Source organism: Melopsittacus undulatus, chromosome 9 (genome assembly GCF_012275295.1).
Source record: "Melopsittacus undulatus isolate bMelUnd1 chromosome 9, bMelUnd1.mat.Z, whole genome shotgun sequence".
NCBI lineage: Eukaryota > Metazoa > Chordata > Aves > Psittaciformes > Psittaculidae > Melopsittacus > Melopsittacus undulatus.
This window is the reverse complement of record NC_047535.1, coordinates 13,490,835-13,515,847: the sequence shown is the minus strand read 5'-3', so window position 1 is coordinate 13,515,847 and position 25,013 is coordinate 13,490,835. Positions and strand designations below refer to the sequence as shown.

Genomic DNA, 25,013 nt, shown 5'->3' with positions numbered 1-25,013 from the left:
TTAACACCACACATCTGCCACCGACACCTTTATTGGAGCCGGCTCCGAGCGCACCGGGACCTCCCGGCCGGCTCAGCTCAGCGTGTTCATCAGCGCCTGCGCCTGCTTCAGCTCTGCGGAGACACGGAGCAGGCCGTGGGGGAGCCGCTCTGGCCCCGCAGTGCCCCCTCACCCCTGCTGCCACCTCACCTGCCAGCAGCACCCGGAACTTGTCGGCTGACACGGTCATGGGCACAGCCGCTGTGCTCCCGCGATGCCCGTCCTGCACGGTGAACGTCAAGTGCACGAGGGGCTCATGGACCTCCTGCAGCTCGCTGGAGCTGAGGGTGTAATCCACGCGCCAGCGCACCGAGCCCAGCCGGCTCACTAGGGCAGGCAATGGGGCAGCATCAGACACACACACACACTGATCCCAAACAGCCCATCCCCGATCCCAAACACCCCACCCTGAGACCCAACACCCCACCCTGAGACCCAAGCCATGCCACTGGAGACCCAAACCCCCCCAGCACCAAAGACACCCCCCACCCCCCCCGAGACCCAGTACATCCCTCCAAGACCACGGCCACACTCACGTCTCAGGCTGGCAGCCCTCAGGCTGTCCTGGAGGGAGCTCTGCTTCTCCTCATAGGACCGGCACAGCCCGCTGGCGTGTTCTGCCAGGGCACAATGAAACTGTCCAATGGCACTGACTCCACCACGGTGACACCCCCAGAGTCACCCCTACCTTTGGGCAGCCCCAGCTGCTGCAGCTCACTGGAGAGGGACTCACTGTCCACACCGTGCTTGGCAGCACTGGAGAGGATGAAGCCGAGGACGGCGATGGTGGCCTTCACGTCCCCTGACTCTGCATGGGGAAGGGTCAGCTCTGCAGCCCCAGCCACATCACTGCCCGTCCCCAGGGATAGAGCTGCGGTAGGAGCCAGTGCAGCAGCACTCACCTAACTTGGCATCTGAGGTCAGCTTCAGGATCTTCTCATACTGTGTGAAAGCAGCATGTGAGGCCATCATAGTGAGCACCAGGCACAAAACGGCACAGCAGCAAACACCAGCAATCATAAAATCACAGACTGGTTTGGTTGGAAAGGACCTTAAAGCTCATCCAGTTCCAACCTCTGCCACAGGCAGGGACACCTTCCACTAGAATGGATGGGTACCTCAGCAATACGATTCCATATGCTATCCTCACCTCAGAATTACTGGTCACGACCCCAGTCAGTACTGGTAGCACTGGCCGGCAGCACCCGCCGCGGAGGTGCCGTTTGGAGCAAGCAGACCAGCGGTGTCCCCTCACCACTCACCTCCATGCTCCCGCCCAGCAGGTCCCGCAGCACTTGAGCACAGATCAGCTTCAGCTTCACCGAGGACTACGGGAGGAGGAAGGGAAGGAGAAGGGGGGTGAGCACCGGGCTCGGCGGGGCGGGAGCGGGCAGAGGCCGGGGGAAGCAGGCACTTAACGATTTTGGCCAGGGTGCTGATCTCGGCCAGGACCCAGTCCGGGCAGTCCAAGTCCCCGCAGAACCGGAACCGCTATGGAAGGAAAGCGCAGTCAGAGGCCGCCGAGGCCCCACCGGCCCCACACCTCCCCCGGCCCCCATCCCCACCATATCGCCGGTACCACTGCGAATCCCGCCCCCGCGACCCGGAACCGCTCCCGCGGAGGGGGAAAGCAGCGAGCTCGGCTCTGCCCGCCCCGCCCCGAGGCTGCGGGAGGAGCCTCTAGCGGCCGCCCCGAGCCGGGGTGAGGGGCGTTAGGGTGCTGGGCGAGGGTGGCCCTGTAGCCCCACAGCATCGTACAGGCTGTGATAAACACGTAAATGTATTGGCTGTCGCAAATCATAGGTGTGGTTATGTGGATATAACTACACAAGTTTATAGTAACAAAACCAAAGCTCAATAAAGACGTAAGATGAGCAAACTGGAGTCGTATAGTAGAAGAATCTGTGAAGTTAAAAAGAAGAAAGGGGGGGGGGGGGGCTTGCATGCTTGATAGAAGAAAAGCTAGTGCCTGTGAAATATAAAGTACTTTTTAGCTTAACTTAGGTTGTAGAAAGAGAACAATGTTTATGTTGTTAGCCCGTGGAATTTAGTGGCCCCACTAAATGTGAGTTAATTGTTTCACACTGGTCCTCTAAAGTATCTTTAGTTTTAAAGAACAATGTTTGTGTTGTAAGTCTGTGGTGAGATAACAAGATTTAGTGACCCCACTAAACATGAAGGAGTTATTTCACACCATCCTTGTACTTATCAGTTAGTCTAGAGACACAGCCTCCCAACCATCTGCTCTCTTGGGATACTCCTTGTCTGCCCGTCCTGCAGGAAGGTCACACTGTTTTAAACCTTTGTTAGTTATCAGAATAATTACAGATAGGGCTGGTTGTAGCGAGTTGTGTGATTACTGGGGCGTCCAACTGGGCCAAAGGTGAAAAGCACACTGCGAGGAAGACTGCTTACTTCATCTTGAAGACCCCTACTCACATGAGGAAGACTGCTTACTTCATCCTCAAGACCCCTGCCCACAATTATTGAAGAGCAGTGCACAGACACCAAGAGGAGGAGACTTATGATAATAAATTACTAGACTTAATTATAATGTTCCCTGCCTATATGCAGGGATTATGAATATGTATGTGACTAATGGAATTGTGAAAGTATATAAACCTGTAACAGATACTAACGATTTGTGCCTCTGGCTACGGTCACGCACCCAGCGCTGTTTGCTTTTGCTTTATTGACTTTGTCCCTTAATAAAACCTTGTTATCTTGTTTAGAGAAGTGAATTAGTATTTCACACAGACCCTTCCCCACAGGGTACTGTGGTTTAAGAGGGTGAGGAAATGCTTCCCTGGTGGGGCTGAGGTGAGGGAATTGGGTGCTGGGTGCTGCCGGTCAACCCAGCAGGCTCAGCACCCACAGCTGGGGGCTGTCGGTAATGGCAAGGAGAAGCATTGGGGTTTTGCCACCCAAAAGCGTGCTGTTCCCAGCCTCTGGAGGCAGGAAGCAGCTCTAAGACAGTCGCTGCCAGGAGCAGTTTCAGTTCTTCTCTAGTCACAGGTCAGCCAGTGCTGTGGGTTTCCCCAGCAGGCACGGGGCAGAGCTGGCCGCAAGCTGCTCTGGGGGTGCTGGGCCCACGGGAGGGATGCTCCGGGGCTATGCTGAGCTCCCCGCTCCTCTCCAAGGGGAGAGCGGCTCCAACTGCACTTCCCTCTGAGCTGCCGCCCACGGGACCCCCTTCCTGAGGGAAAACCGGCCACGTCCTCAAAGCTGGGAACATCAGCACCGGGGCAGGAACCTGTTTCTCTGTTCCAGCTCCAGCCAAGATCCCAGCCCTGCGAGGTTTCAGCTCCTTCCCACAAGCTTTATTTTCTAGCTGCAGCGGTTTCATTCCAGCCCAGCTCTGTCATGTTTTATCTCCGGCTCTGTATTCCAGCCTCAGATGAGTTCCTAGCCCCAAGTTACTTCAGGTCGTTCCCACAAGCTTTATTCCCAGCCCCATGCTCAGTTATTCAGCGCTAGCTCTGGCTGAGGTCAGCTCCAGCCCCACTGCACCCAGTTCATCCCGAGCCGTTATCCTGGCTCCAGCCCCACGGCTGCCTCCACCCGGCCCCACAACGCTGGGCTTTGGGCGAGGAGGGAAACCAGAACCCTAACGCTGCACCTCAGCTGGGGTTGCCGTGCCTGGGCCCACCCCTTACCCCGACCGGCCCCGGTGCTACGGCTGAGTTCCCAGCACCCCTCCGGCACCGCCCTCAAGTCCCACTCGGCGCTGAAACCGCCCCCGGTACCACCGCCCCGCAGGCAGCGCCCGGCCCAGAGGGACGGCCGGAGCACGAGTACACCTGAGCACACAGATCGCTGGGTACACACCGTCCAACACACAGCTCCACAGCGACAACTTCATTACTGACGCTTTCCCGGTACCCCGCTCCCTACCCCAAACCGACGGCCCCCGAGCCGCTTCCCTGCAGCCCTGCACACCAGCCGCGGAACGAGGCGGCCCTGGCGGCCTGTCAGCACTCGCCTTCTATAGCCTCCGCCCCGCCCCGCCTTCCCCTGCCCAGCCAATCACACCCCGCCTCTTCCCGCCAGTCTTCTCTCCGCCCATCCCTCCCCGCCCGCTTCAGACCCTCACATCCCCGCTCCGACCAATCCTAGCCCGCCCCTTCAATCAGGCTCCGCCCCCTCTAGGTTTCTCCCAATCCCAGCCCGCCCCTTCAATCCAGCTCCCCCACTCCCATCCGCGCAGCCGCAGGGGTCCCGTCGAGCAGGACCCACAGTGGGTGCTGAGCTCCTGGGAGGACGAGCGGGAGCTCCGCAGAGAGGAGACCCCCAGACCCGGGAAGTGCCGGAGACAAGAGGAGGGCCGGGATTGGGAGAAACCTAGAGGGGGCGGAGCCGGATTGAAGGGGCGGGCCGGGATTGGGAGAAACATGGAGGGGGGCGGAGCCGGATTGAAGGGGCGGGCCGGGATTGGGAGAAACCTAGAGGGGGCGGAGCCGGATTGAAGGGGCGGGCCTGGATTGGAGCAGGGACAGGTGGTTTTGAAGTGGGCGGGGCTGGATGGGTGGAGAGAAAACAGGAGAAGGGGGAAGGGACGGGGAGTGATTGGCTGGGCAGGGCTGGCAGAGGCTATAAAAGGCGAGCATTGAGGGGCGGCAGTGCAAAGGTGGAGCGGGGGTCAGGAGGGGCAGGAGGCAGAGGCGTGCAGGTGAGCAGGGCGGGGTGCAGGGAGTGGGGCAGTGGGACCTCTGCCTCAGCCCCCTGAGTGCAGCCTGGCCGGTGCTCAGTGCCGTGAGGCGGTGGCGGTTCAGGGGGGTTCGGTATTGCGGGGCGGGCAGGGTCAATAATAAAGCTATTGCTGTTGAGCTGTGGTGTGTACGCGATGTGTACGGAAAAGACTGGGTGCTGAGGTGGGCAAGGCCACTCCCTGGCTTGGGCTGTTATCCCTGACACTCCCCGTCAGGCTGGGGGCTGTCAGCTGTGCACACCCAATGCGGGGCTGGCGGTGCCTGGTGACCGTGTCAGCCCCGAGCTAGGCCTGAGCGTGGTGGCAGAGCTCGGGCTGGGCCGCGGGACCAGGGACCGGCCGGGGTGAGGGGCAGGCCCGAGGAGGCAGACCAGGCTGAGGCCTAGCACCAGGGCACAATTTTGTGACCATGCTAGAAGCCCAGCGCTGCCGGGAACAGAGATACCCGCGGAGCTAGAGATGGGATAATGGCTTGGGATAAATTAGATCCAGTAGAGCTGGGACTGACCTTGAGCAGAGCTGGTGCTCAGTCACTGAGTATGGTGTAGGCAATAAAGCTTGTGGTAATGACCTAAAATCACTGAGGCCTGAGATAGAGGGGAGTAGGCTTTAAACCAGACCTGGAGCCAGATCTCATAAGTCACAGAACCAAGGCTGCAATAAGACTGCTGGACCTGGAGAATAAACCTTGCGGGAATAAGGTGAAATGGCACCTTGGCTGGGACTTGAACTGGGATAAGGCAGAGCTGGGTTGGAATGAATCTCCTGGAGCTGGAAAATAAAGCTTGTGGAAATGAGCTGAAACACTGAGCACAGGACTGGCTCTGTCTCAATGCCATAGGGCTGAGCTGAACTAGAGGCACTGGGTTGGAGCTGGGATCTCCTGGAGCTGGGCTTCACTGGAGATGCTGGAGCCAGGGCTGGAATGAAAGTACTGGGGCTGGGGACTAAAGCTTGTGGGAAGGAGGTGGAATGACTGAGGGCTGGCATCTTGTCTGGGGCTTGAGCTTGAGCTGGGATCAGGCAGAGCTGGACTGGGATGAATCTGGAGCTGGAAAATAAAGCTGATATGAATGAGACAAAAGCATTGAAGACTGGGATCTCCTGGGCCTGGCCTTTGATAGAGACCTGGAGCCAAATCAAGGCTTGAAGGATAGTGCTGGAGCTGGAAAACAAAGCTTATGGGAATATGCTGAAAGTAGTTGAGGCTGGGGCTGAGCTGGAGCCCAAATACTAACCGTGGTCTGGAGCCAAGACCATGCAGGAGATGAGCTGGCCATAGAGCTTGTGGGAATGAGCTGAAATCTCAGAGCTGGAATAAAACCCTGCACTTTAGGGCTGGAAGTGACCTGGGGCAGAACAGGAGCTGAGCATGGGGTTGGCAATAAAGCTTGTGGAGCAGAGCTGCAGCACTGGGCCTGGAATCTCCTGGAGCTGGAATAGGGATCTGTCTGTAGAGCTGATTCCTGCCTCCAGAGGCTGGGAACAGCACGCTTTTGGGTGACAAAACCCCAGTGCTTCTCCTTGCCATTACCGACAGCCTCCAGCTGTGGGTGCTGAGCCTGCTGGGGGGGACAGGCAGCACCCAGCACCCTTCCCCCAGCCCCACGAGGGAAGCATTTCCTCACCCCTTTAACCCCCATCACTAGGGCCTGGTGAGGCAGAGGCCACAGCAATCCCAGCCCAGAAGCAGAGCCCCTGCACCATTGGCTTTGACATTTTATAAACAGTTTAATAAAGTCCATCATACAGATTTCTTCCTCCATCCACTGAGCCTGCATCCATCAGGGAGCAGGGCAACTTCTTGGCATCTCTCCCCCCGGCGCTGCTCCTCAGGCTCCCCCATCAGCTGCCTTTCCTCAGGCAGAGGAACTGTGCCAGTGTGGCTGAGCATCCCCAGCACCCTGTGGGGAGAGGGGGAGAAGCTGTTCCACCAAGGGCAGAGGGGAGGCCTCCATTCCCACAGAGCTGCCTCCAGCTCTCAGGTACATCAGGGACCTGCCCTAACATCAGCTGCACCTCAAGGCTCCAGCTCTGCAGCACAGGAGCTCAATTCAAGGGCCTAGAAGTCACTTACCTGCTCAGAGGATGCCCAGAAGCCTTGGTTATCCATTTCCAGGGTCTGGATCCCTGCTTCAGGGTCTCTTCTGTCCCAGAGGGGTGCCACCCGCCACCAGCTCAGCCTCTTGCTCCTCAAGCACTGGGGAGGAGAGCACAGGGGCTGCAGCCACGTTTGACTCCGCAGTGGTCCCTCTGCTCAGAGACCAGCACTGTTTCACCCCAGCTTCATCCTGCCCCCCCCCCCAACACAGAGAGACAGGGCCCTTACCAGCAGCAAGATGACAGGAACAGTGATGATGACGAGGCCACACACCACCATGATGGCCACACCATACTCCGGGAAGCCCGGCTCAGGCAGGGGCGGCTCCAGGATGTCCTCTGGAGCAGAACACAAGGGGTTGGGATCAGTGGGTGGAATACCAGGTTAGCACAGGACACGGGGCAATGACATCCATGTGACACCCTGCAGGAGGTGACCCTTCCCTCCTGTGCTCTGCCAGCCTGCAGCACACGGCACATTGGAGACAGGGATGAGGGCTGGTGCTGCCAGAATGGCCCTTTCACATCAGCCCTTGCAAGCTGTGCACTTCACCAGCCAGGAGGTGTCACCCTCCCCTTGCCCAAAGGACCTGGATCCAGCCGGTTATGGATCTACCTGCATGGAACCACAGGCTTCGCTACCCATGCCCCAAAGGGATGCTTACCTCCCACAGCAAGGGAATATGGATCCACCTGGAAGTCTGAGCCAGACAAAGCCTTGTTTGACCCAACTGAGAGCACAAGCGCCTCCAACACCTCCAAGCTGGTTGGAGCCGGGTGCTGGAAGATCAAGTCCCCATGGCAGATCAAGGAGCCGGGCCTGTAGGGTGAGGTGGGAAGAGCTCCAGCAGTCGCCAGTCCCACCATGACCCCCCCACACCACACACTAAGTGCTGCTCAGGAGGCACTGGGTCCAGATCTGCTCTTTGGGATGGCAGGGACACCCCTGAGGGTGCTGCTGCAGGCCCTCGTGTGGCAGAGATAACACCCAACAGCCATGACCAACAGCTCCCCAGCCCTGCCCCAGCAGAGCCTCTGCTCCCACTCACAGGAATTCTCTTATCAGCACTTGCAGGAAGCTCCTGTGGTCCTTTAGGGCTCGTGCCACCTGGAAGAGAGGTTTGGACTCAGCTCCACACCAGCCTCTGAGAGCTTTCCCCCAGCCAGACGCCTGCTTCCACCTCCTCAGGGAAGGGGAGGACGCTCAGCACTGGACAAGGTGCTGGGACATCTGGTTTGGGTCATGCTTTGCTTAGAAAGGTTGGACCAGATGATCCTTGAGATCCTTTCTAATGGGATTTTGTGGGTCAGTCACAACAGCAGGAGCACAGGGCAGCTGCAGTCCTGCAGCACCTGATGTAGCGTGGTGGCTTGAAGCACCATCAGCAGAGGTGCCAGCACCCTGTCAGTGAAGCCTCAGTGCCCACCTTCAGTAGGCATCAGCACAGCACTGGAGATGTGGACCTGGTTCATACAACCCTGAAGCAGCCCCTCCTGCTCCCGTGGTCCCCAGCACCCTGAAGGACCCTGGTCCGCTCCCACCAGCCTTTCCTACCGCATCCGCAATGCCTGTGCTGAGCTCCTGGTGCTCTGCAGAGAGTGGATCCAGAAGGTCCTTGCTGAAAGGTCTGTTGGTGACGAGGAGGGAGAGCGGGTACAGCTGGAGGGGCAACCTGGCTCCTGGGGAGGCAAGGCAGGGCTGGTGGGTGAGCAGAGCCGGCATGAGCCCCACCGGCACACAGGGGCTGTCCTCACCCTCCAGCGAGAGCGAGGTCAGGTCCACAGAGTAGGCTCTCAGAGCTGTCAGGGCTTGCAGAGACTCCGGAACATCCGCATGGACGATGGTGTCAAGGTAAACGTCTCCAGTGAGCTCCAGGTGCCCACTGTGGGCTCTAGGGGAGGAAAGGCTCTAAGCAAGGCAGGGAGGGGGAACGGGCTCCCCAAGCACACCCTGGCTGGTCCTGCTCTGCTTTCAGGGCTCCTCAGCCCGAGGAAGAGGCTCAGGGTACTGCCACCAGCCCCACATCACCCTCCTGAGCTCCCTAGTGCAGCAGAGCTCATCCTTCCCACCCTTGCAGCATGGCTAATGGCACAGAGGGCACAAAGAGCAGTGAAGGGCATTAAATGAAGAGCTTTGGGCAGTTGTGCCCCATACCTGAGCTGGGTGACAGTGAAGTTCCTCACATGATGAAGGGCACCAAGAGACTCAGTCACCTGGATGAAGAGGAAACAACTCACACCCTGCCCCTGCTTTAGGATGCACTGTCCCATGGTGCAGGCAGCAGCCAGCATGGGCCCATCCTCCCAGCATCATCTTTGGGCAAAGCCCCCAGGGCTCACCATACCTTGCTGATCAGCCCCCCCAGGGGGTCTGTCCTGCTCCAGTCAGGCTGGAGGACAGTGAAGGAGATGGACAGCTTCTCTGGGGCCAGGTTCTCCAGGCTGAACCCTAGAAGAGTTCAGACAGTTACACTCATCCCTGCTCCTTCACCATCCTTGGACCTATCATCAGTGTTGATCATCCTCTGCACTGAAAGCAGAGGCCAGCAGTGCGGGATGAGGTACCTCATCCTGGGTGAGAACGGGTGGCTTTAGTGGTGGGAAGGGCTTGGGAGGACAGGAGAAGCAGGTTGAGGAGGGGAAGCCACAGGTTTTAGCAGAAACGCTGGGCCCCACAGGTCCAACTGCTGCAGATGTTGCCTCCAGCAGGCTTAACACTACAGAGCTCTGCATGGGTTGGGATATTCAAGCTTCACCTTCACTTAAGTGCAGACTGGGCAGGTTCTGGCTTTGATAGAGGTACAGGGAGGATGCTGAGAGCAGCAGCTCTGTGCTGAGAAGGTCTCCATTTCTTACCTCCAGACCGGACAGACCAGGGCTCCAACCGCCAGCTGAAGGAGCTCCTTCCCCTGCTCGCCTCCGTGGCCATGGTGCGGATGAGGTGGGAGCTGGTGGGAGCAGGAGCATCCCCCCGGAACAGAGCCTGCCCTCGCACCACCACCGAGCCATTCCTGCAGGGAGAGCAGGCATTGGGCAGCTCAGAGCCTCCCATCCCCACATTAACACCCCCCAAAGTCAGGACCCAGGTGGAGCTTCAGCCACTTCCAGGCAGGGATCCCCTGGGATGATGACCCCGTGGACGGAGTGCAGCCCCTCACAAGAGCATTTCAGTGGGCAAACCCTTCCCTCCAAGCCAAAGCCACCCCCCTGACACCCCCCTCCACGTTGCCACTCACATAAACTCAAGGACTTCTGCCCGCAGGAAGTTCTCATAGATGGACAGTGTCTGGTTTAGCTGGAAGAGAGAAGCACGCATTAATTGGGCAGCTTCTGCAAGCTCCCCATGGGAAGGGGTATTCCAGGTCTCTGGGGATGGTCCTGGCTGAGCTGGCATAGCCAGGGCTCCATCAGCATAGAGACAGCAGCCAGGAGGGGACATCCCAGCACCACCAGTGTACACCAGCCCTGATGTCTGCCCAAGTCCCACCTCAAACCAGGAGCCCCATCCAGCTCCAGTGCTGGGATTTACTTGTCTCCACGGTGAAGAGAGCCCTCAGGCTCCTCACCACAGCAGTAGCTCCTCAGCTGCACCCCAAAGTACCAGCATCCCCACCAGCCAACTCCTGCACTCACCATCAGCATCACTTCCTCCTCCAGCCGCCTGTAGCTCTCTGAAGCGTTGCTGCTCAGAGCCTCTGTGTAAGTGATGCCCAAGAGCCGGAACTGCAAGGGCAGCACATGAGCAGAAGAGGGATGGGATGGAGCTGGGGAGCCAGGTTTGCCTGTGAGCATCATCTCATATGCAGGGAGATGCTCTGTGGCTGTGGAGGATTGCTGGGAGGTGACAGAGTGCCTGGACACAGGCTGAGCATCACAAGGCATGGGCTGGCAGCTGGTTGCATGCACAGCTCTGGTGGAAGCCAGCAGGTAGGATGAGGACGGGAATGTGGTGCCAGCATGGCACACAGCATCAGAGCCATGCTCCAGAGTGGGCAGCTTGGAGCCTGGGCTGGCACTGGAGGGCTCTGGGGCAGCAGCAGGTCCCACTGATGCTGTGCTGGGTTCACTGGGCCCAGCTCCTGCCACCGCCCCAGGCAGAGCACTCATCTCTGCCCCCATCGTGGCCTCATGGTGCTGCCCTGCAGAGGGTCCATCCGCAGATGCTGTTGTGAGGAAGGGATCTGGATGCAGAGATGGCCCCTGGGCAGCTGGGGAGGGGGAGGCCACCACAGCAGCTCTGTCCTTGGGGGGTACTTTGGTCACTCCAGGCTCTGCAGTGGCATCAGGGGCTGGTGCTGTGCTCACCCCAGTCACAGAGGGACTCACAGCACCGGGAGCCCTGGTCCAGGCTGGGGAGGGTTGGGCTTTGGTGTGTGCTGTGGGCTGCTGTGCAGGGGGTGCAGATGGGTCACTCACTTTCCCCAAGGTGCTAGCAGGTCCCGCAGACTCTGATGTAGGAAGGGAAGGAGCCAGCACTCGTGGGTGGGTGACCCCAGGAGCCCGTGCAGCACCAGGAAGGGACGCCAGGACCGTGCCCAGAAACACAGACCCGTTTCCTGCGACCTTGGCCACGGTGTCTGGCAGCAGAGCAGCTCCTCCATGCAGGAAGGTGCCAGCAGGCTGCGTGTCCCAGAGCACCTCAGGCGTCACAGCAGAGGGGACCCACTCAGTGCCAGGATGAGTGATGCTGGAGACGGACATCCCTCCTGTCGCCGGAGCTGAGGGCAGCCAGGCCAGGGGAGGAGCAGCCGTGTGGTGCTCACCCATACCATGCTCAGGGCTTGGCCTCACCGCTCCCTTCTGCCCATTGCAGCTCCCCACTGTGGCTCCAGCAATAGAAGCTCTGCTGGCTGCAGACTGAGGAGCTGCAGGCACACTGCTGGGAGCCCAGGCAGGCAAGGTGCTGGCTGTGACCACAGCTGCAGGCTCAGAGCTCACAGCCAGGCTCAGATCTGCTCTGTGGGGCATGGTCCAAGGGCCAGGGGATGCCCCAAGGGCTGGTGTCCAGTCCCCTCTGTGCTCCTCCATCAGTCCGTGGCTCTGGGATGGGATTCCTGTCATGGTCCACGCTGATCCTGTGCTGCCCTCAGGGCTCCCCTCAGGGTACCAGGGCTCTGCTGTGCCCACAGCCTGCCCAGCACCATTGTCAGAGGTCACTGCATCCTGTGAGCCTGGTTCTGTGCCATGGGGACTTCCTGAAGCTGTGCCATGCCAGGAGCCAGGGCTGGGCTCACCCAGGGGCTGGAAGAGCTCAGCAGAGGTATCAGGCACCCCTGTACCAAGCCACTGCGCAGGGGATGGTGTCACAGCCACTGCTGTGCCCAATATGAGCCCTTCCTGGTCCCTGGGTCCAGGATGCCCCAGCAGTGAGGTCTGAGCAGTTGGTGTCCCCTGGCTCAATCCCTCAGCATCCACACCATGGGTCACGCTCCATCCCTCAGCATCCACACCATGGGTCACGCTCCATCCCTCAACATCCACACCATGGGTCACGCTCCATCCCTCAGCATCCACACCATGGGTCACGCTCCATCCCTCAGCATCCACACCATGGGTCACATCTCCTTTGACTGCTGGGGTGCCCACCGAACCCATCAGCACCCTCTCATGCTGCTGCATCGCTGGCTCCTCACGCAGGTCCCCATGTGTTGCCGTCAGATCACCACCGGTCTCTCTCTGGGAGCCTGACAAGTCAGGCCAAGCATGGGACGGTGCCAGGGAGCCTGGCAGGGCAGCCAGAAATGCCAGGCCATAGGGGAGGGCAGTGGCAGACAGGCAGATGCCCAGCACCAGGAGGGCTTTGCACCGCAGCCCACCCGCAGCAGCAGCCACATGGGCAGCAGGAGCCCCAGCCCCTTCACTCTCAGCACAGGGCATGGGTTTTGGCTGCAGGGCAGCAGTGTCCATGGGGTCTGGGGGTCCTACCCCTCTGCTCAGCTCAGGAGAGGCCATAGGGAGAGCCCAGCTGTGGAGAGACACAGGAGGGGCTTTAAGCTGGGTCCCTCCAAGCTGCCCCCAACCAGTGACACTCCCACACCCAAAGCAACCCCCCCACCAGAGCCCCTCACCAAACACCTCCCTGGTCTCCAGCAGCACTGAGCAGCTTCCCCAGCTCGGGAAGGTTTGTGCTAAGGCTCAGCATCACCCAGGAAGGCTCCTGGTGCAAGGCAGGGCTGTAACCAGCCTTGGGCTCAGCCATTACCCCATTCCCTGCCCCAAACACCCACCACATCCCTGATAACCTCACCAGGAACAGCAGGATCCTCCACCCCAGCAACACCCCTTACCTGCTAACACCAAAGGGAAAGAGAGCACCAAGCCTCCCCTTCAGCCCGGTGCTTTTATCCCATTGCCCAGGCCTGATTGTGGCTCCATTCCAGCTGCTCCCAGTTCACACCCAAGCTCATTTGCACTGCCCCAGGTGACGCTCTTTCCCTCTGGAGGGGTCCCAGCTTCTCTCTGCTCCTCATTAAGCCCTTGGCACGTTGCTTCCCAAGCACCAGCCTGTGGATGTTTCCTATAATCCCATATTCTCCTGCCAGGCTGGAGTGATTTGGATTGAAAACGTGGCTCAGGGTGCTTGGCTCTCAGGACCAGGCAGATTTCATGCTCCTCATGGAGTTTCATAAAGGATAGGGACCCCAGGGGACCGCTGCCATCCCTGCTGCACCCACAGCTCTCCTGACCAACTGCTGATGCAGACACCTCCACCAGCACCCTCCTCCCCAGCTATCATCTGGGGGGCTCAGGATGCTGCCTTCATGGGTGCTGGGATGCGCTCTCTTTGGTGCTCACCAATGGGTGACACATGGGGCACCCCCAGCAGGCCACACGCTGGACCAGTGGATGGAGATGGGCACCACACTCATGGCTTCTTGCAGGGAGAAGCTGGTAAATGCATTGCAGGGGGGACCCAAACCTGTGTCTTGGTCTGTCTAAGCAACCTGGGTGATGCTGGGTGCTGATTTGGGACACTCCTTGTACCTGGAAAGGCCCCGTGGTGCCCATGCTAGCAATTAAGAGGCTGAAGCACTGTTTGGAAATGAACCAAACCCTTTTATTCAGGCAAGGCACCTCTTAGAATCCATGTTCTTACAAAACATTAAATAAAGTGAAGGATCTTTCTTCCCTGGAACCTCTCATATATATATATATATACATGTACAAAAAATACAGTATTATCAACAAGCACTGCTTTACAATGCTATGCACACACATGGATGGCAAGGAAGAGCTGCATCCCTCCTTCCCTATCCCCTCCATGGCCAGTACATCCCAATGGGAAACCAGAAACGTACGCATCAAAACAGAGTCTCTGGTGGGTTTTTTTTCTTATTTTTAGTTGTTTTCTTGGTTTAAAATAAATATTTCCTGTAGTGAAATACAAAAGAACAATAAATCCTTGTTTTGTTCCTCCGCACCGAGAATCAGCCGGAAGAACACCCGAGTGTTGAGTTTGTAAGGCCTCTGCTGTGTCCTGCTGCTGCAGACCAGGCAAGGGGATGGCAGGATTCCTCCTGGGATCCCCATCAGCTTTCCATCAGTCCATGGAGGGATCAAGGCATCTCTCCTTGCAAGGTCTTGCTGCATTGCTCCCCTCTCCTGCCCCACCAGCATCACCGCATCTCCATCAAGGTTGTCTCCAAGTGTGGATGCCCCACGTTCTCCATTGGGACAGCTGGGATGTGCTGTGGTGCAGTGGGCTGAGCTTCTTCAGCTGCCTTTAAAGCCTTCTTGCAGCTATTCTGAGCTCCGATTGGGACCGAAACCCTCGGTCCCAACAAGCTTCCACTGGTCCAGCGCAGTGAACAGGAGAAGGCACAAGTTCAAATAAACCACAAGTATAAATTACTCTATTTTTATGCAAACCCCAGATAACCTGAAGGCAGCAGCTCCTTATAAAGGTAAATTCATAACAGTTTAAAGATGTCTTCATTTAAAACAAGAAGAAAATCAGTCCTGGGACTCCCAACGTCGTGGTTCCCTTGACCAGTCGTGATGGGTTAAATCTCCAGAGCACTGTAAAGATTCAAAGCCAGGAGGAAGGTTTCTTTATTGGGGATGGGGTGTATAAAGCAGCAGCAGAAGAGAGTTAGAGCAGAGAGGAGGGGATGTGGTAAATCATCCCTGCAGCAGCCAGGCTGTCTTCCATGGCCACTGCCATGGCTCCTCTTGGAGCTGCTCCATTGGAACTCCAATCATTTCCTCCTGATTCTCCAGCTGCAGCCGGGCTTGTCATGGATGGAGGTGGGAGATGCTCTACAAGACGATGCATGGAAAGAAATGCAGCTCCAGCTGCTGTGAGGAGCTTGAGCACATCCCTGCGGGTACCACATCAGCCAGGGCATCACACAGAGCATCCCTGTTCCAGGCACCAGTATCTCTCGAGGTCCTGTCCCCATCCTCAGCATCCGCATCATGGGCAGCTTGGCTCTTGCCATTGGCACATTCCTTCTCGCCTCCTTTTTCTCTGTGCTATCCATGGCTATCACTTTGCCATCAGAACCTCCATGCCAGGACTACCTGAGGGAGGAAAGCGCGGTTAGGGAGGGCAGGGTCTTCATCTCCATATCCCAAATAATCCCCCCTCCTGCCCAGCAGAGCCACTGTGTGCTCCTCCCCAGCCAGCCCAAGCTCCCCATCATCAAGGCAAATGGGCACAAACACACACACAGTCACGGAACATGTAAATCCTACAAACACATCCAAACATACCCACAAGAAGAGTTATCTACTTGGAGGGATTCTTGCCAGCCTTTGAGCTCGAACCTGGAAGAGATGAAGCTGTTGGCAACAGCCTTGAGCAGCAGCAAACCCCCCCCCCCGGTATGCTCAGAATTACTTTTCTCATGTTGTGGTTCCATCACCACCCCCAGCTCAAGCCTTCCCCTCCACAACCCACAGGGGAAAGCTGAATCACACAGACTGGTTTGTGTGCAAGGGACCTTAAAGCTCATCCAGCTCCAACCCCTGCCATGGGCAGGGACACCTTCCACTGGAGCAGCTTGCTCCAAGCCCCTGTGTCCAACCTGGCCCTGAACACTGCCAGGGATGGGGCAGCCACAGCTTCTCTGGGCACCCTGTGCCTCAGCACCCTCGCAGGGACCAAATGTCCACAGAACCCTTGGGAGGGCCAGGATGCCGGAGGACGATGCAAGCAGTGGATGCTCCCACCCAGCAGCAGCACCTGGGAGGCAGCTGGAGCTGGAGGTTCGCTGGAGGAGCCGCAGGGTGTCCCCAGCCCTGCACAGGAGATGCTGGGTTGCTTACCGAGCTGCTGCTTGATGGAGTGGTGCCAGTGGAGGTGCAGCAGGTCCGGGTAGATGTCAGGGAGCTGCTTGAGAGCCAGGAGCTTCAGCATGCGTGAGGTGCAGCTCTTCAGCTCCAGGTCCCTCAAGTGCCTCTCCTCCGAGAGCGTGGTGGGGCGCAGCTCCACCTTGTGCTCCTGCAGCACTTGGTCGACGGAGACGCCAGGGAGTTTGGGGAAGAGCTTCTCCTTCACCACGTGGATGGGGATGAAGATGGCCCCTGCCCGCACCACGTGTGGGAACGGGCACTTGCAAGTGAATGTGAAGGTCTCCAGCTGGGACAGCAGGTTGGCGAGGAGAGCAGGCACGTCCTTGAAAGCCAACCAGACCTCCTTGCCCTTGGCGCCCTTGTGATGCTCGGGGACCCTGGAGCTGTTCCTGGCTTCCAGGGGGGATTTGGGCATCATCTCCCCCTTCTCCTCTGCCGGCTCTGCCTTCTGGAGCCACTCCCGCAGGAGCTGCGGGGAGGAGCGGGCCACGGAGCAGGAGAGGAGGTCGCAGAGGGATGTGTGCAGGGCTGTGAAGGGGGCCCCGGAGGAGGGCAGCGGCACTGCCTCCTCACCCGGCACCGACAGGGGGGGCTCCGGCTGCGGGGAGGCAGAGGGGGAGAGGCTGCAGGGAGCTGGAGGCAGCGCTGGGCTGCACTGCGGACTGCTGGGGGGAGAGGGAATGGTGCTGGATGGAGCAGGAATGGTGCTGGATAGAGTGGGAATGGTGCTGGATGGAGCAGGAACGGTGCTGGATAGAGTGGGAATGGTGCTGGATGGAGCGGGAATCGTGCTGGATAGAGCGGGAATTGTGCTGGATAGAGCAGGAATGGTGCTGGATGGAGCAGGAATGATGCTGGATAGAGCAGGAATGGTGCTTGATAGAACGGGAATGGTGCTAGGTAGAGCAGGAATGATGCTGGATAGAGTGGGAATGATTCCAGATAGAGCGGGAATGGTGCTGGGTAAAGCAGGAATGGTGCTGCATAGAGCGGGAATGGTTCTGGATGGAGCAGGAATGGTGCTGGATAGAGCAGGAATGGGACTAGATGGAGCAGGAATGATGCTGGATATAGCTGGAATAGTACTGAATAGAGCAGGAATGGTTCTGGATAGAGTGGGAATGGTGCTGGATGGAGCAGGAGTGGTTCTGAATGGAGAAGGAATGATGCTGGATAGAGCAGGAATGGTGCTGGTTAGAGTGGGAATTGTGCTGGATGGAGCGGGAATGGTGCTGGATAGAGCAGCAATGGTGCCGGATGGAGCAGGAATGGTGCTGGGTGGAGTGGGAATAGTGCTGGATAGAGCAGGCATGGTGCTGGATGGAGCAGGAGTGGTGCTGGATGGAGCAGGAATGGTGCTGGATGGAGCAGGAATGGTGCCGGATGGAGCAGGAATGGTGCTAGGTGGAGTGGGAATAGTGCTGGATAGAGCAGGCGTGGTGCTGGATGGAGCAGGCATGGTGATGGATGGAGTGGGAATGGTGCTAGATAGAGCAGGCATGGTGCTGGATGGAGCAGGAGTGATGCTGGATGGAGCAGGAATGGTGCTGGATGGAGTGGGAATGGTTTTGGATGGAGCAGGAATGGTGCTGGATAGAGCAGGCATGGTGCTGGATGGAGCAGGAGTGGTGCTGGATGGAGCAGGAATGGTGCTGGATGGAGCAGGAATGGTGCCGGATGGAGCAGGAATGGTGCTAGGTGGAGTGGGAATAGTGCTGGATAGAGCAGGCGTGGTGCTGGATGGAGCAGGCATGGTGATGGATGGAGTGGGAATGGTGCTAGATAGAGCAGGCATGGTGCTGGATGGAGCAGGAGTGATGCTGGATGGAGCAGGAATGGTGCTGGATGGAGTGGGAATGGTTTTGGATGGAGCAGGAATGGTGCTGGATAGAGCAGGCATGGTGCTGGATGGAGCAGGAATGGTGCTGAATGGAGAAGGCATGGTGCTGGATGGAGCAGGCATGGTGCTGGATGGAGCAGGCATGCTGCTAGATAGAGCAGGAATGGTGCTGGATAGAGCAGGAATGGTGCTGGATGGAGCAGGAATGGTGCTGGATAGAGCAGGAATGGTGCTGGATAGAGCAGGCATGGTGCTGGATGGAGCAGGAATGGTGCTGGATGGAGCAGGAATGGTGCTGGATGGAGCAGGCATGGTGCTGGATGGAGCAGGAATGGTGCTGGATGGAGCACGCATGGTGCTGGATGGAGCAGGAATGGTGCTGGATGGAGCAGGCATGGTGCTGGATGGAGCAGGAATGGTGCTGGATGGAGCGGGAATGGTGCTGGATGGAGCAGGAATGGTGCTAGGTAGAGCAGGAATGGTGCTGGATGGAGCAGGAATGGTGCTGGATGGAGCAGGAATGGTGCTAGGTAGAGCAGGAATGGTGCTAGGTAGAGCAGGAATGGTGCTGGATGGAGCAGGAATGGTGCTGGATGGAGCAGGAATGGTGCTAGGTAGAGCAGGAATGGTGCTGGATGGAGCAGGAATGGTGCTGGATGGAGCAGGAATGGTGCTGAGAGCAGCCGAGGAGTGCAGGACCACAAAGGAAGCCGTCCTCTGGATGTGCCTCTTGGTCCAGATGACCCTGACCAGCCAGGGCTTCATCATGAGCTGGGTTCCCCCTCCCACTCCTGCCTTCCTCTCTGCACTGTTTTCCTCCTCCTTCCTCTCTCCCCCATTCAGCACCACGGGGCTCTCCCTGGCTTCCCCCCCTCTCTTCTTCACTCTGAGGTCCAGAGCCCCCTCCTCAGAGCCCCGACCCTGGCGCACGGGCTCTGGCTCTCCAGGGACCCCCCTGCGCCCGCTCTCCCTGTGCTCCTGCACTGGGCTGCCCCCTGTGTCCTCCCACAGGTGCTCCCTGCAGAAGGGGTCTGAGCTCTTGGCATCATCCAGGAATTCCCCATAGGATGCCAGGCTGAAGACTTTCTTGATCACCGGCATGGGTGGGGAGGGAGGAGGAACCTTGCTGTCCCTTGGGTCTTCCGGCCCCTCTGGCAGGGATGCAGGTGGAGGAGAGATGAGATCCTTGGCTGCATCCTTGACCTTGCAAGTATCTCCTTCCTCTATGGTGATGAGAGCCGGTGGTCCCTCACAGGAGGCCTTTGGGGGGGCTGAGCTGGCTGTTCTCTCTGGGTTAGTGGGTTCCTGTTTCCCTAAGCACCTCCCTCCTTTGGGAAAGGCCTCTGGGATCCCACCGGAACCCCCAGGCACCTCCTGGGTGCAGGCAGATTGGAAAGCACTGATCTGCCTCACCACCACTGGCCGATGGGGACCTTCTGCCTGGTGCTGCTCGCATCCCGGTTCCATGTGGCCTCTGGAGGTGCTGGATACAGCCGTGCCACTGGGACTGAAGGTAAAGCTGGAGCTCGGCACGTATTCCTCTTGCCTTGATGGATTCACATCCCTCGGCAGCACCGCTGCCTTGGAAGGGGGTGATGCCACCGCGCTGGCTGCCCTCGGCACATAGGTATCCATGGGGTTGGGAAAGACTCTCCATGGGGCTTGGGGCTTGAGGTAAGTGCCGGGATAGGGCTCCCTGCTCCCCTCAAAGCCAATGCCTCTGTAGGCACAGGGCTGTGCTTCCATGTGGGGTGGCGGTGGGGGAAAGAGGAGGGGAGCCTTATGGAAGGATGGGTAATGCTCGGGTGGCTTCTCCGGGTACACGGGGCTGGTGGTGCGTGGACAGAGGGTGTGCCAGGGGTCCGGGCTGAGCCTGTGCATCTCAGGTGCCTTCCTCTGCCTGGGGGGGCTGTCATCCAACAGGCATTGGGGGGGGCTCTGGTACTGCTGAAAGGCAGCATAGTAGGAGGATAAGGCAGCCGGGGAGCCCACCTCCCTGGGGGGCAGTGCCATGCGGGGGGGCAGCGGTGGGAGGTTGGGGTCAATGTGGGGTCCCCTCCTGAGCTCCCCGGGATGGAAGGGGCGGCTGTCAGGAGGCAGAGCCCAGTCCACATTGCCTGGTCTCTGCTGCAGCGGCGGAGCCACCCTGAGGTCCATGAAGTATGCGGGAGCCCTGTACATGGGCCTGGGGACAGCCAGGGGGGGTGCCCTGCTCACCATTGCCGGGTACCTCACCGGGAAGGGGTTCCCTGGCCCCACGTTGCCCCACTTCTCCCTGGCCATCACCAGCTCCGGCATCAGCCTGTCCCTGCCCACTTCAGCACTGAGGGGGGGCTGCAGCCTGGGCCCCATGCTCTCGGGTGGGTGGGGGGGGCAGTGCTCACCTGGCCCCTCCACCGGCACGGGCTGGCTGCCGGCACCGGTGCCGTAGTGTGGGTGGGGAGGTGCCGGGCTCTGGTGCATGTAGGGCAGCCTGGAGCCATCGGGGCCCTGCAGCGTGCAGGCAAAGTAGGAGCCCTTGTAGTTGAAATGGTTTTGGGGGCTGAGTTTGCAGGGGCCCGTGGGGAGGCTGGGGCCAGGGTCCTGCTCCAGCCGAGGTAGCTTGGCGAAGATCATAGGGTCCAGAGGCTCCATACTACGTTTTGAGGACATTTGTAGGGTGCTGCCGGTACGGGACGCAGGGTGTGAGGTGGGAGAGGTGAGCTGGCCTTCCTGAGGGGGAGAGAGGAAACAAACCGTGAGCACAGCCAGTCCCCACGGTGAGTGTGCAGCCCGAGGTGGAGCAGCAATGGGGTGATAGGGGTGCCGAGAACCCCCCCCAAGTCACCTTGCCATGTGCTCACTGGATAAAGCATCCTGCTTCTCACGTGCAGCTCTTCCTTCTCCAGTTGTGATGCTGAGCATCACACTGGGAGGCTAAAGGAGACGAGGGAAAGTCCTGCTTTGTCCCACCGTCAACCTCAGCCAAGGACGACAAGGACTTGTTTCCCTTCTCCCATCCTCCTGGGAGCTGGCAGAGATCCTAAACCAAACCAACCTACCCCAGCTGGGAAGCAACATTAGATCCTCACTGGGGAAGCTCAGGATCAGCTCATGGGGGCCCTTCTCCCTGATCCCTCCTGGGTTTGGGCTCTGGCCTACAGTGTGAGTGCCAGCAGGTGGAGCTGGCAGACCGTGCCACCACTGCCCTGCATCCTCTTCAGCATCCTCTGAGCATCGCGACGATGTCCCCAGTGTGTCTGGCCACCACCAGCATCCCCCCAGCACTGCCCAGCACCTCCTGAGCATCTCACTGAGAGACCTGAGCATCACGTGAGCCCAAACACCATCACTGACCCATCTCCCCGTCTCCTCCCAGCATCACCTGAGCATTGTGTACGTCACCCAAGCAAGCCCCAAGACCTGCCTGAGCATTGCTGGACCACGGCTCAGCATCCTCAGCATAGCCAAACATCACCCTGCATCTCCAAATGTCACTCCAAATCTCCAAGCATCTCCCAGACATCACCCAGTGTCCTCCAAGCATGGCCTGGCATCTCCCAGCCCATGGCTAGAGCTACTACGGCAAGATCTCATGTCTGTTCACACACCCGTGGTTTCTTTTTCCTTTCTGTGGCAGGAATTAGGAAGCAGAGGAAGAGTGTGGAGATAAGATAAAAGCCTTGTCCACAGGAGGGAAATGGAGCTGATAACTGTGGAGACCTGTGAGGGTGGATAAGGGACCCGAGCATGGCTGGAGCCCAGAGCCACATGCAGCCAGCTCTGAGGAACACCCCACTGCCAGCTCTCCATGCAAGCAGCGCCCTGCCATGCCCATTCCAGGCACAAACAGGGCTCCCGGCTCCACCAGCCCCACAGCTGCAGCTCTGCCCCCTCCATGGCGCAGGGGGGCCCAGGGGAGAGCCCAAATCCTGTGCTTTTCCCCACAACAGCAGTTCCCCAAATAAAGGGGTTGTGGGGCAACTGCATCACTTCCAAGCTTTATCCTCAGGAGCCTTGCAGTAACTTCCAAGATATCCAGAGGAACATGGGATGGCTTGGGTTGGAAAGAACCTTAAGTTCATCCAGTTCCAACCCCTGCCACAGGCAGGAACACCTTCCACTAGAGCAGATTGCTCCAAGCCCCATCCAGCCTGGCCTTGAACACTGCCAGGGATACCAGTACCAATCAAATTTGCCATCTCTTAGATCCCAGGAAAATGGGGAGGAAACCCTAAAAACCTCCAACTGGCTTATTTTCCTGTCCCCATCCACCACAAGACCAAGAGGGATGTCTCCAGGTGGCTGGTGTTTAAATCCTGGGAGATTCCATGTGGAATCCCTTCCATGCAGTGATGATGCTCAGAGTGGGACAGAAACACAGGATCTTGTGACTCGCAATATTTCCCCTTTTCCTGAAGCTCAGGGATCTGCATCCCCGTGGTGACGTTGTGCAACCGACCATGCCCTTGTGTAGGATTTGGTGACACTGCAGGGTTTGGTGTCATCGGCAGCACTGGAGCAATCACCCATTTCCAAACCCCCACCAGCAGCAGCGGGAACCCTCCTTCAGCAGAGGAGGAAGGAAAAGGACTCATAACCCTGTTACAAGGATTCTTTCCCCTTGGGAACACCGAAGCGGTGGGAAAGGGAAGCAGGGGTGGTCAGCTCCAACTTCCAGCCTTGCCACAGGGATGCAGAACTGAGCAAGTCACCTCGGAGCTGCGGCCGGAGCTAGGCACGTGGGTGCTCTGATGTCTGATAAGGTTGAGCTCAGTAATCTCATTAGGGCGAGGGCACTAATGGGCTCTCTCTATCAGATACACTGGGGCTTTGCTGGGCTGGCGCCATCCCCGCACCTGCGCTGTCTGCCCCAAGAACACGGCTCCGCTGTTGCCATCACCATCAGCCCGCTGGGACTATCCCCTTGCAGCCTCCTTCCTTCCCCGCAGCCACGGGAGAGCTCTTCAGGGCCGGGGGGGATGAAGGCTTGAGAGGGGCACACGGAGCTCGGGGCTGGGGGGATGCCGGAGTCAACACTAACACATGTGGCCAGAGCTTGTGACACCGAAACCCCACAGCTGGCGAAAGCAGTGGGTGGGTTAAACACAACCCATTCATTCTTCCTTTTTAGTACTTTTACACTTGTTTTTTCCCCTCCTTCTTCTGCGCAGGGGGTTTCCCATAAGGGGCTGTTTGGCTGGGAGGGAGAAAAGTCAAACCGAACGAGAAGGAGCACGCAGCATCTCCCAAACGGCTGCGTGCAAGGCGAGACCTCCCCGATAACGGCTCGCAAGCCGCAGCCAGCTTTATCTGCATCGGTTCGGGTGTCGGAGGCGCACGGGAGGGCTCCTTGGCCCGTTGGGCCGCTCGGGCATCCCTTTCTGCTCCCAGAGCTCGTCAAGCGCGGCCGTGCCCGTTATCGCCGGGGCACAGCACACGGCTGCCCGGCACTTCCTCCTCAGGATGCGATGCCCTAACGCGGCAGTGAGAGGTGTAAGCCTCTCACCGCAGCCTCCCGCCTCCTCCATTGCCACGTGATGAGGAGAAACAGCCGCCAGCTCGCAGGGATCAAGAAACAAACCCCAAAAACTCCTGGCACCGGGACCCCCGAACCCACAGCACCCCCGAACCCACAGCACCACCACCCCAGGATCCGAGGGGCCCCAGCGGAGGGGGCTTTTCCCGTGTCACCACGAAGCATGACCGTGTCCCACGGGACGAAGGCGGTTTCCCGTCCTGCTCTAACACCGGTTCCACAGTCACGGGGACGCTGGGTCCCCGCCGGGGGATCAGTTTTCCCACCTCCCCGATAGGTTGGGAGGCGATCGCTAGCAAGGCTCCCCCCATTGAGGCCATTTAAGGGAGCAAACAAGAGGCCTCAGCGGCCCCAGCTTCCCCATTCCAAACCTTATCCCTCTTCAGTAAAGTTTGCAGCTCCCGAGCTTTTCCCAAGGAGGTAAAAGCCCGCTTGGAGCCTTCACTCGGACCAAGCCAGTTGCTTTTTAAGGCAGTATCCTCACGGAATGCGTGCAGGAATTCCTGATCGCACTGCACATGAGGTGGTTGTTCCTCAAAACTCCCCAGAATAGTCACTTTTATATAAAACCCCCTTAATTAAGCACGTAGCAGCCAGCACAGAGACCGCCTCCAGAATGGCTGAGTATTTGAGGAGTTAAAACCTTATCTATACATGAGTAAAACCGCATCGATCCAACGCCATGGGTGTCACGTCCCAGGCTGCCCACAGGCACCGCAGTGACACGCTCCTGCCCAGCCACGAGGTCCGGGCTGGACGCCCGCCTCCGTCCTTCTGTCCTGTCCACACGGTCCACAGCGTTTGTGCAGGCAACGCTATCGCGATCACCACGATAACCATCGGCGGGTTCCTGCTCTCGCAGGGGAGCGAAGGCACGTTCGGCCCCGCGGACACTTCGCTCATGTGGCTGATGCCCAAGGCGTCCATGGAGAAAAATGGGGGTCAGGCTCCGGAGCCAGGGATCCAACCCGCTAAAACCCGTTTTTCCCTGCATCGCACAACCAGAAAGAGATGATCTGGAGCGAAACGTCCGCACAGGGTGCAGGAAAGCGGGGGGAAGCCCTCCTGCAGCCATGCCCCCGGCCAGGAGCTGCACCCTCCGGGGGTCCCAGAAACGTACTGGCCCCATCCCACACTCACCTCCGGCTGCGGAGCGGTGCCTCCCACGGAGCATCTCTACGGGGCCGTGCGGGGGGCTCGGCGGCGGGGGGGGTCCGGCTGCCACCGCCCCACTCGACTGGCAGCGTGCATCGTGCGGAGGAAGTGGGAGGAGGAGGACGGGCAGGGGGGAGGAGGAGGGCTGGGTGTGCGTGTGGGCCGGCAGGAGGAGGGGACGGGATGGGATGGGACGGGATGGGACGGGATGGGACAGCCAAGCCCAGCCCAGCGCGCCACATGTGCAATGAGCTGCTCGGGGCTCTGCCCGCCCTGTCCCCGCCTGGCTCTTCAGTACAGGGTAATCCTCCCTCGCAACAGCTCATTACGGGAACCCTCTGGTATGGAAGGGTTCC

At 58.9% G+C, this 25,013-nt stretch overlaps 2 protein-coding genes across 2 annotated transcripts; both read right to left on the bottom strand.

Annotated features, from left to right (window-relative positions):
* Window positions 1-13: 13 nt before the first annotated feature.
* On the bottom strand, window positions 14-1,692 carry COMMD4 (COMM domain containing 4). Its single transcript, XM_031046011.2, has 8 exons — window positions 1,605-1,692; window positions 1,459-1,530; window positions 1,302-1,367; window positions 942-981; window positions 728-847; window positions 576-656; window positions 190-366; window positions 14-113 (listed from the first exon to the last, which is right to left on the bottom strand). Exons 1-8 carry the CDS (start codon window positions 1,605-1,607, stop codon window positions 73-75), a joined length of 600 nt encoding a protein of 199 aa, XP_030901871.1. The 5' UTR covers window positions 1,608-1,692; the 3' UTR covers window positions 14-72.
* Window positions 1,693-13,923: 12,231 nt separating this feature from the next.
* On the bottom strand, window positions 13,924-24,700 carry C9H15orf39 (chromosome 9 C15orf39 homolog). The gene is made up of 5 exons (XM_034066165.1): window positions 24,643-24,700; window positions 18,379-20,696; window positions 16,118-17,460; window positions 15,563-15,616; window positions 13,924-15,370 (listed from the first exon to the last, which is right to left on the bottom strand). Exons 2-4 carry the CDS (start codon window positions 20,634-20,636, stop codon window positions 15,579-15,581), a joined length of 3,639 nt encoding a protein of 1,212 aa, XP_033922056.1. The 5' UTR covers window positions 20,637-20,696; window positions 24,643-24,700; the 3' UTR covers window positions 13,924-15,370; window positions 15,563-15,578.
* Window positions 24,701-25,013: the final 313 nt, after the last annotated feature.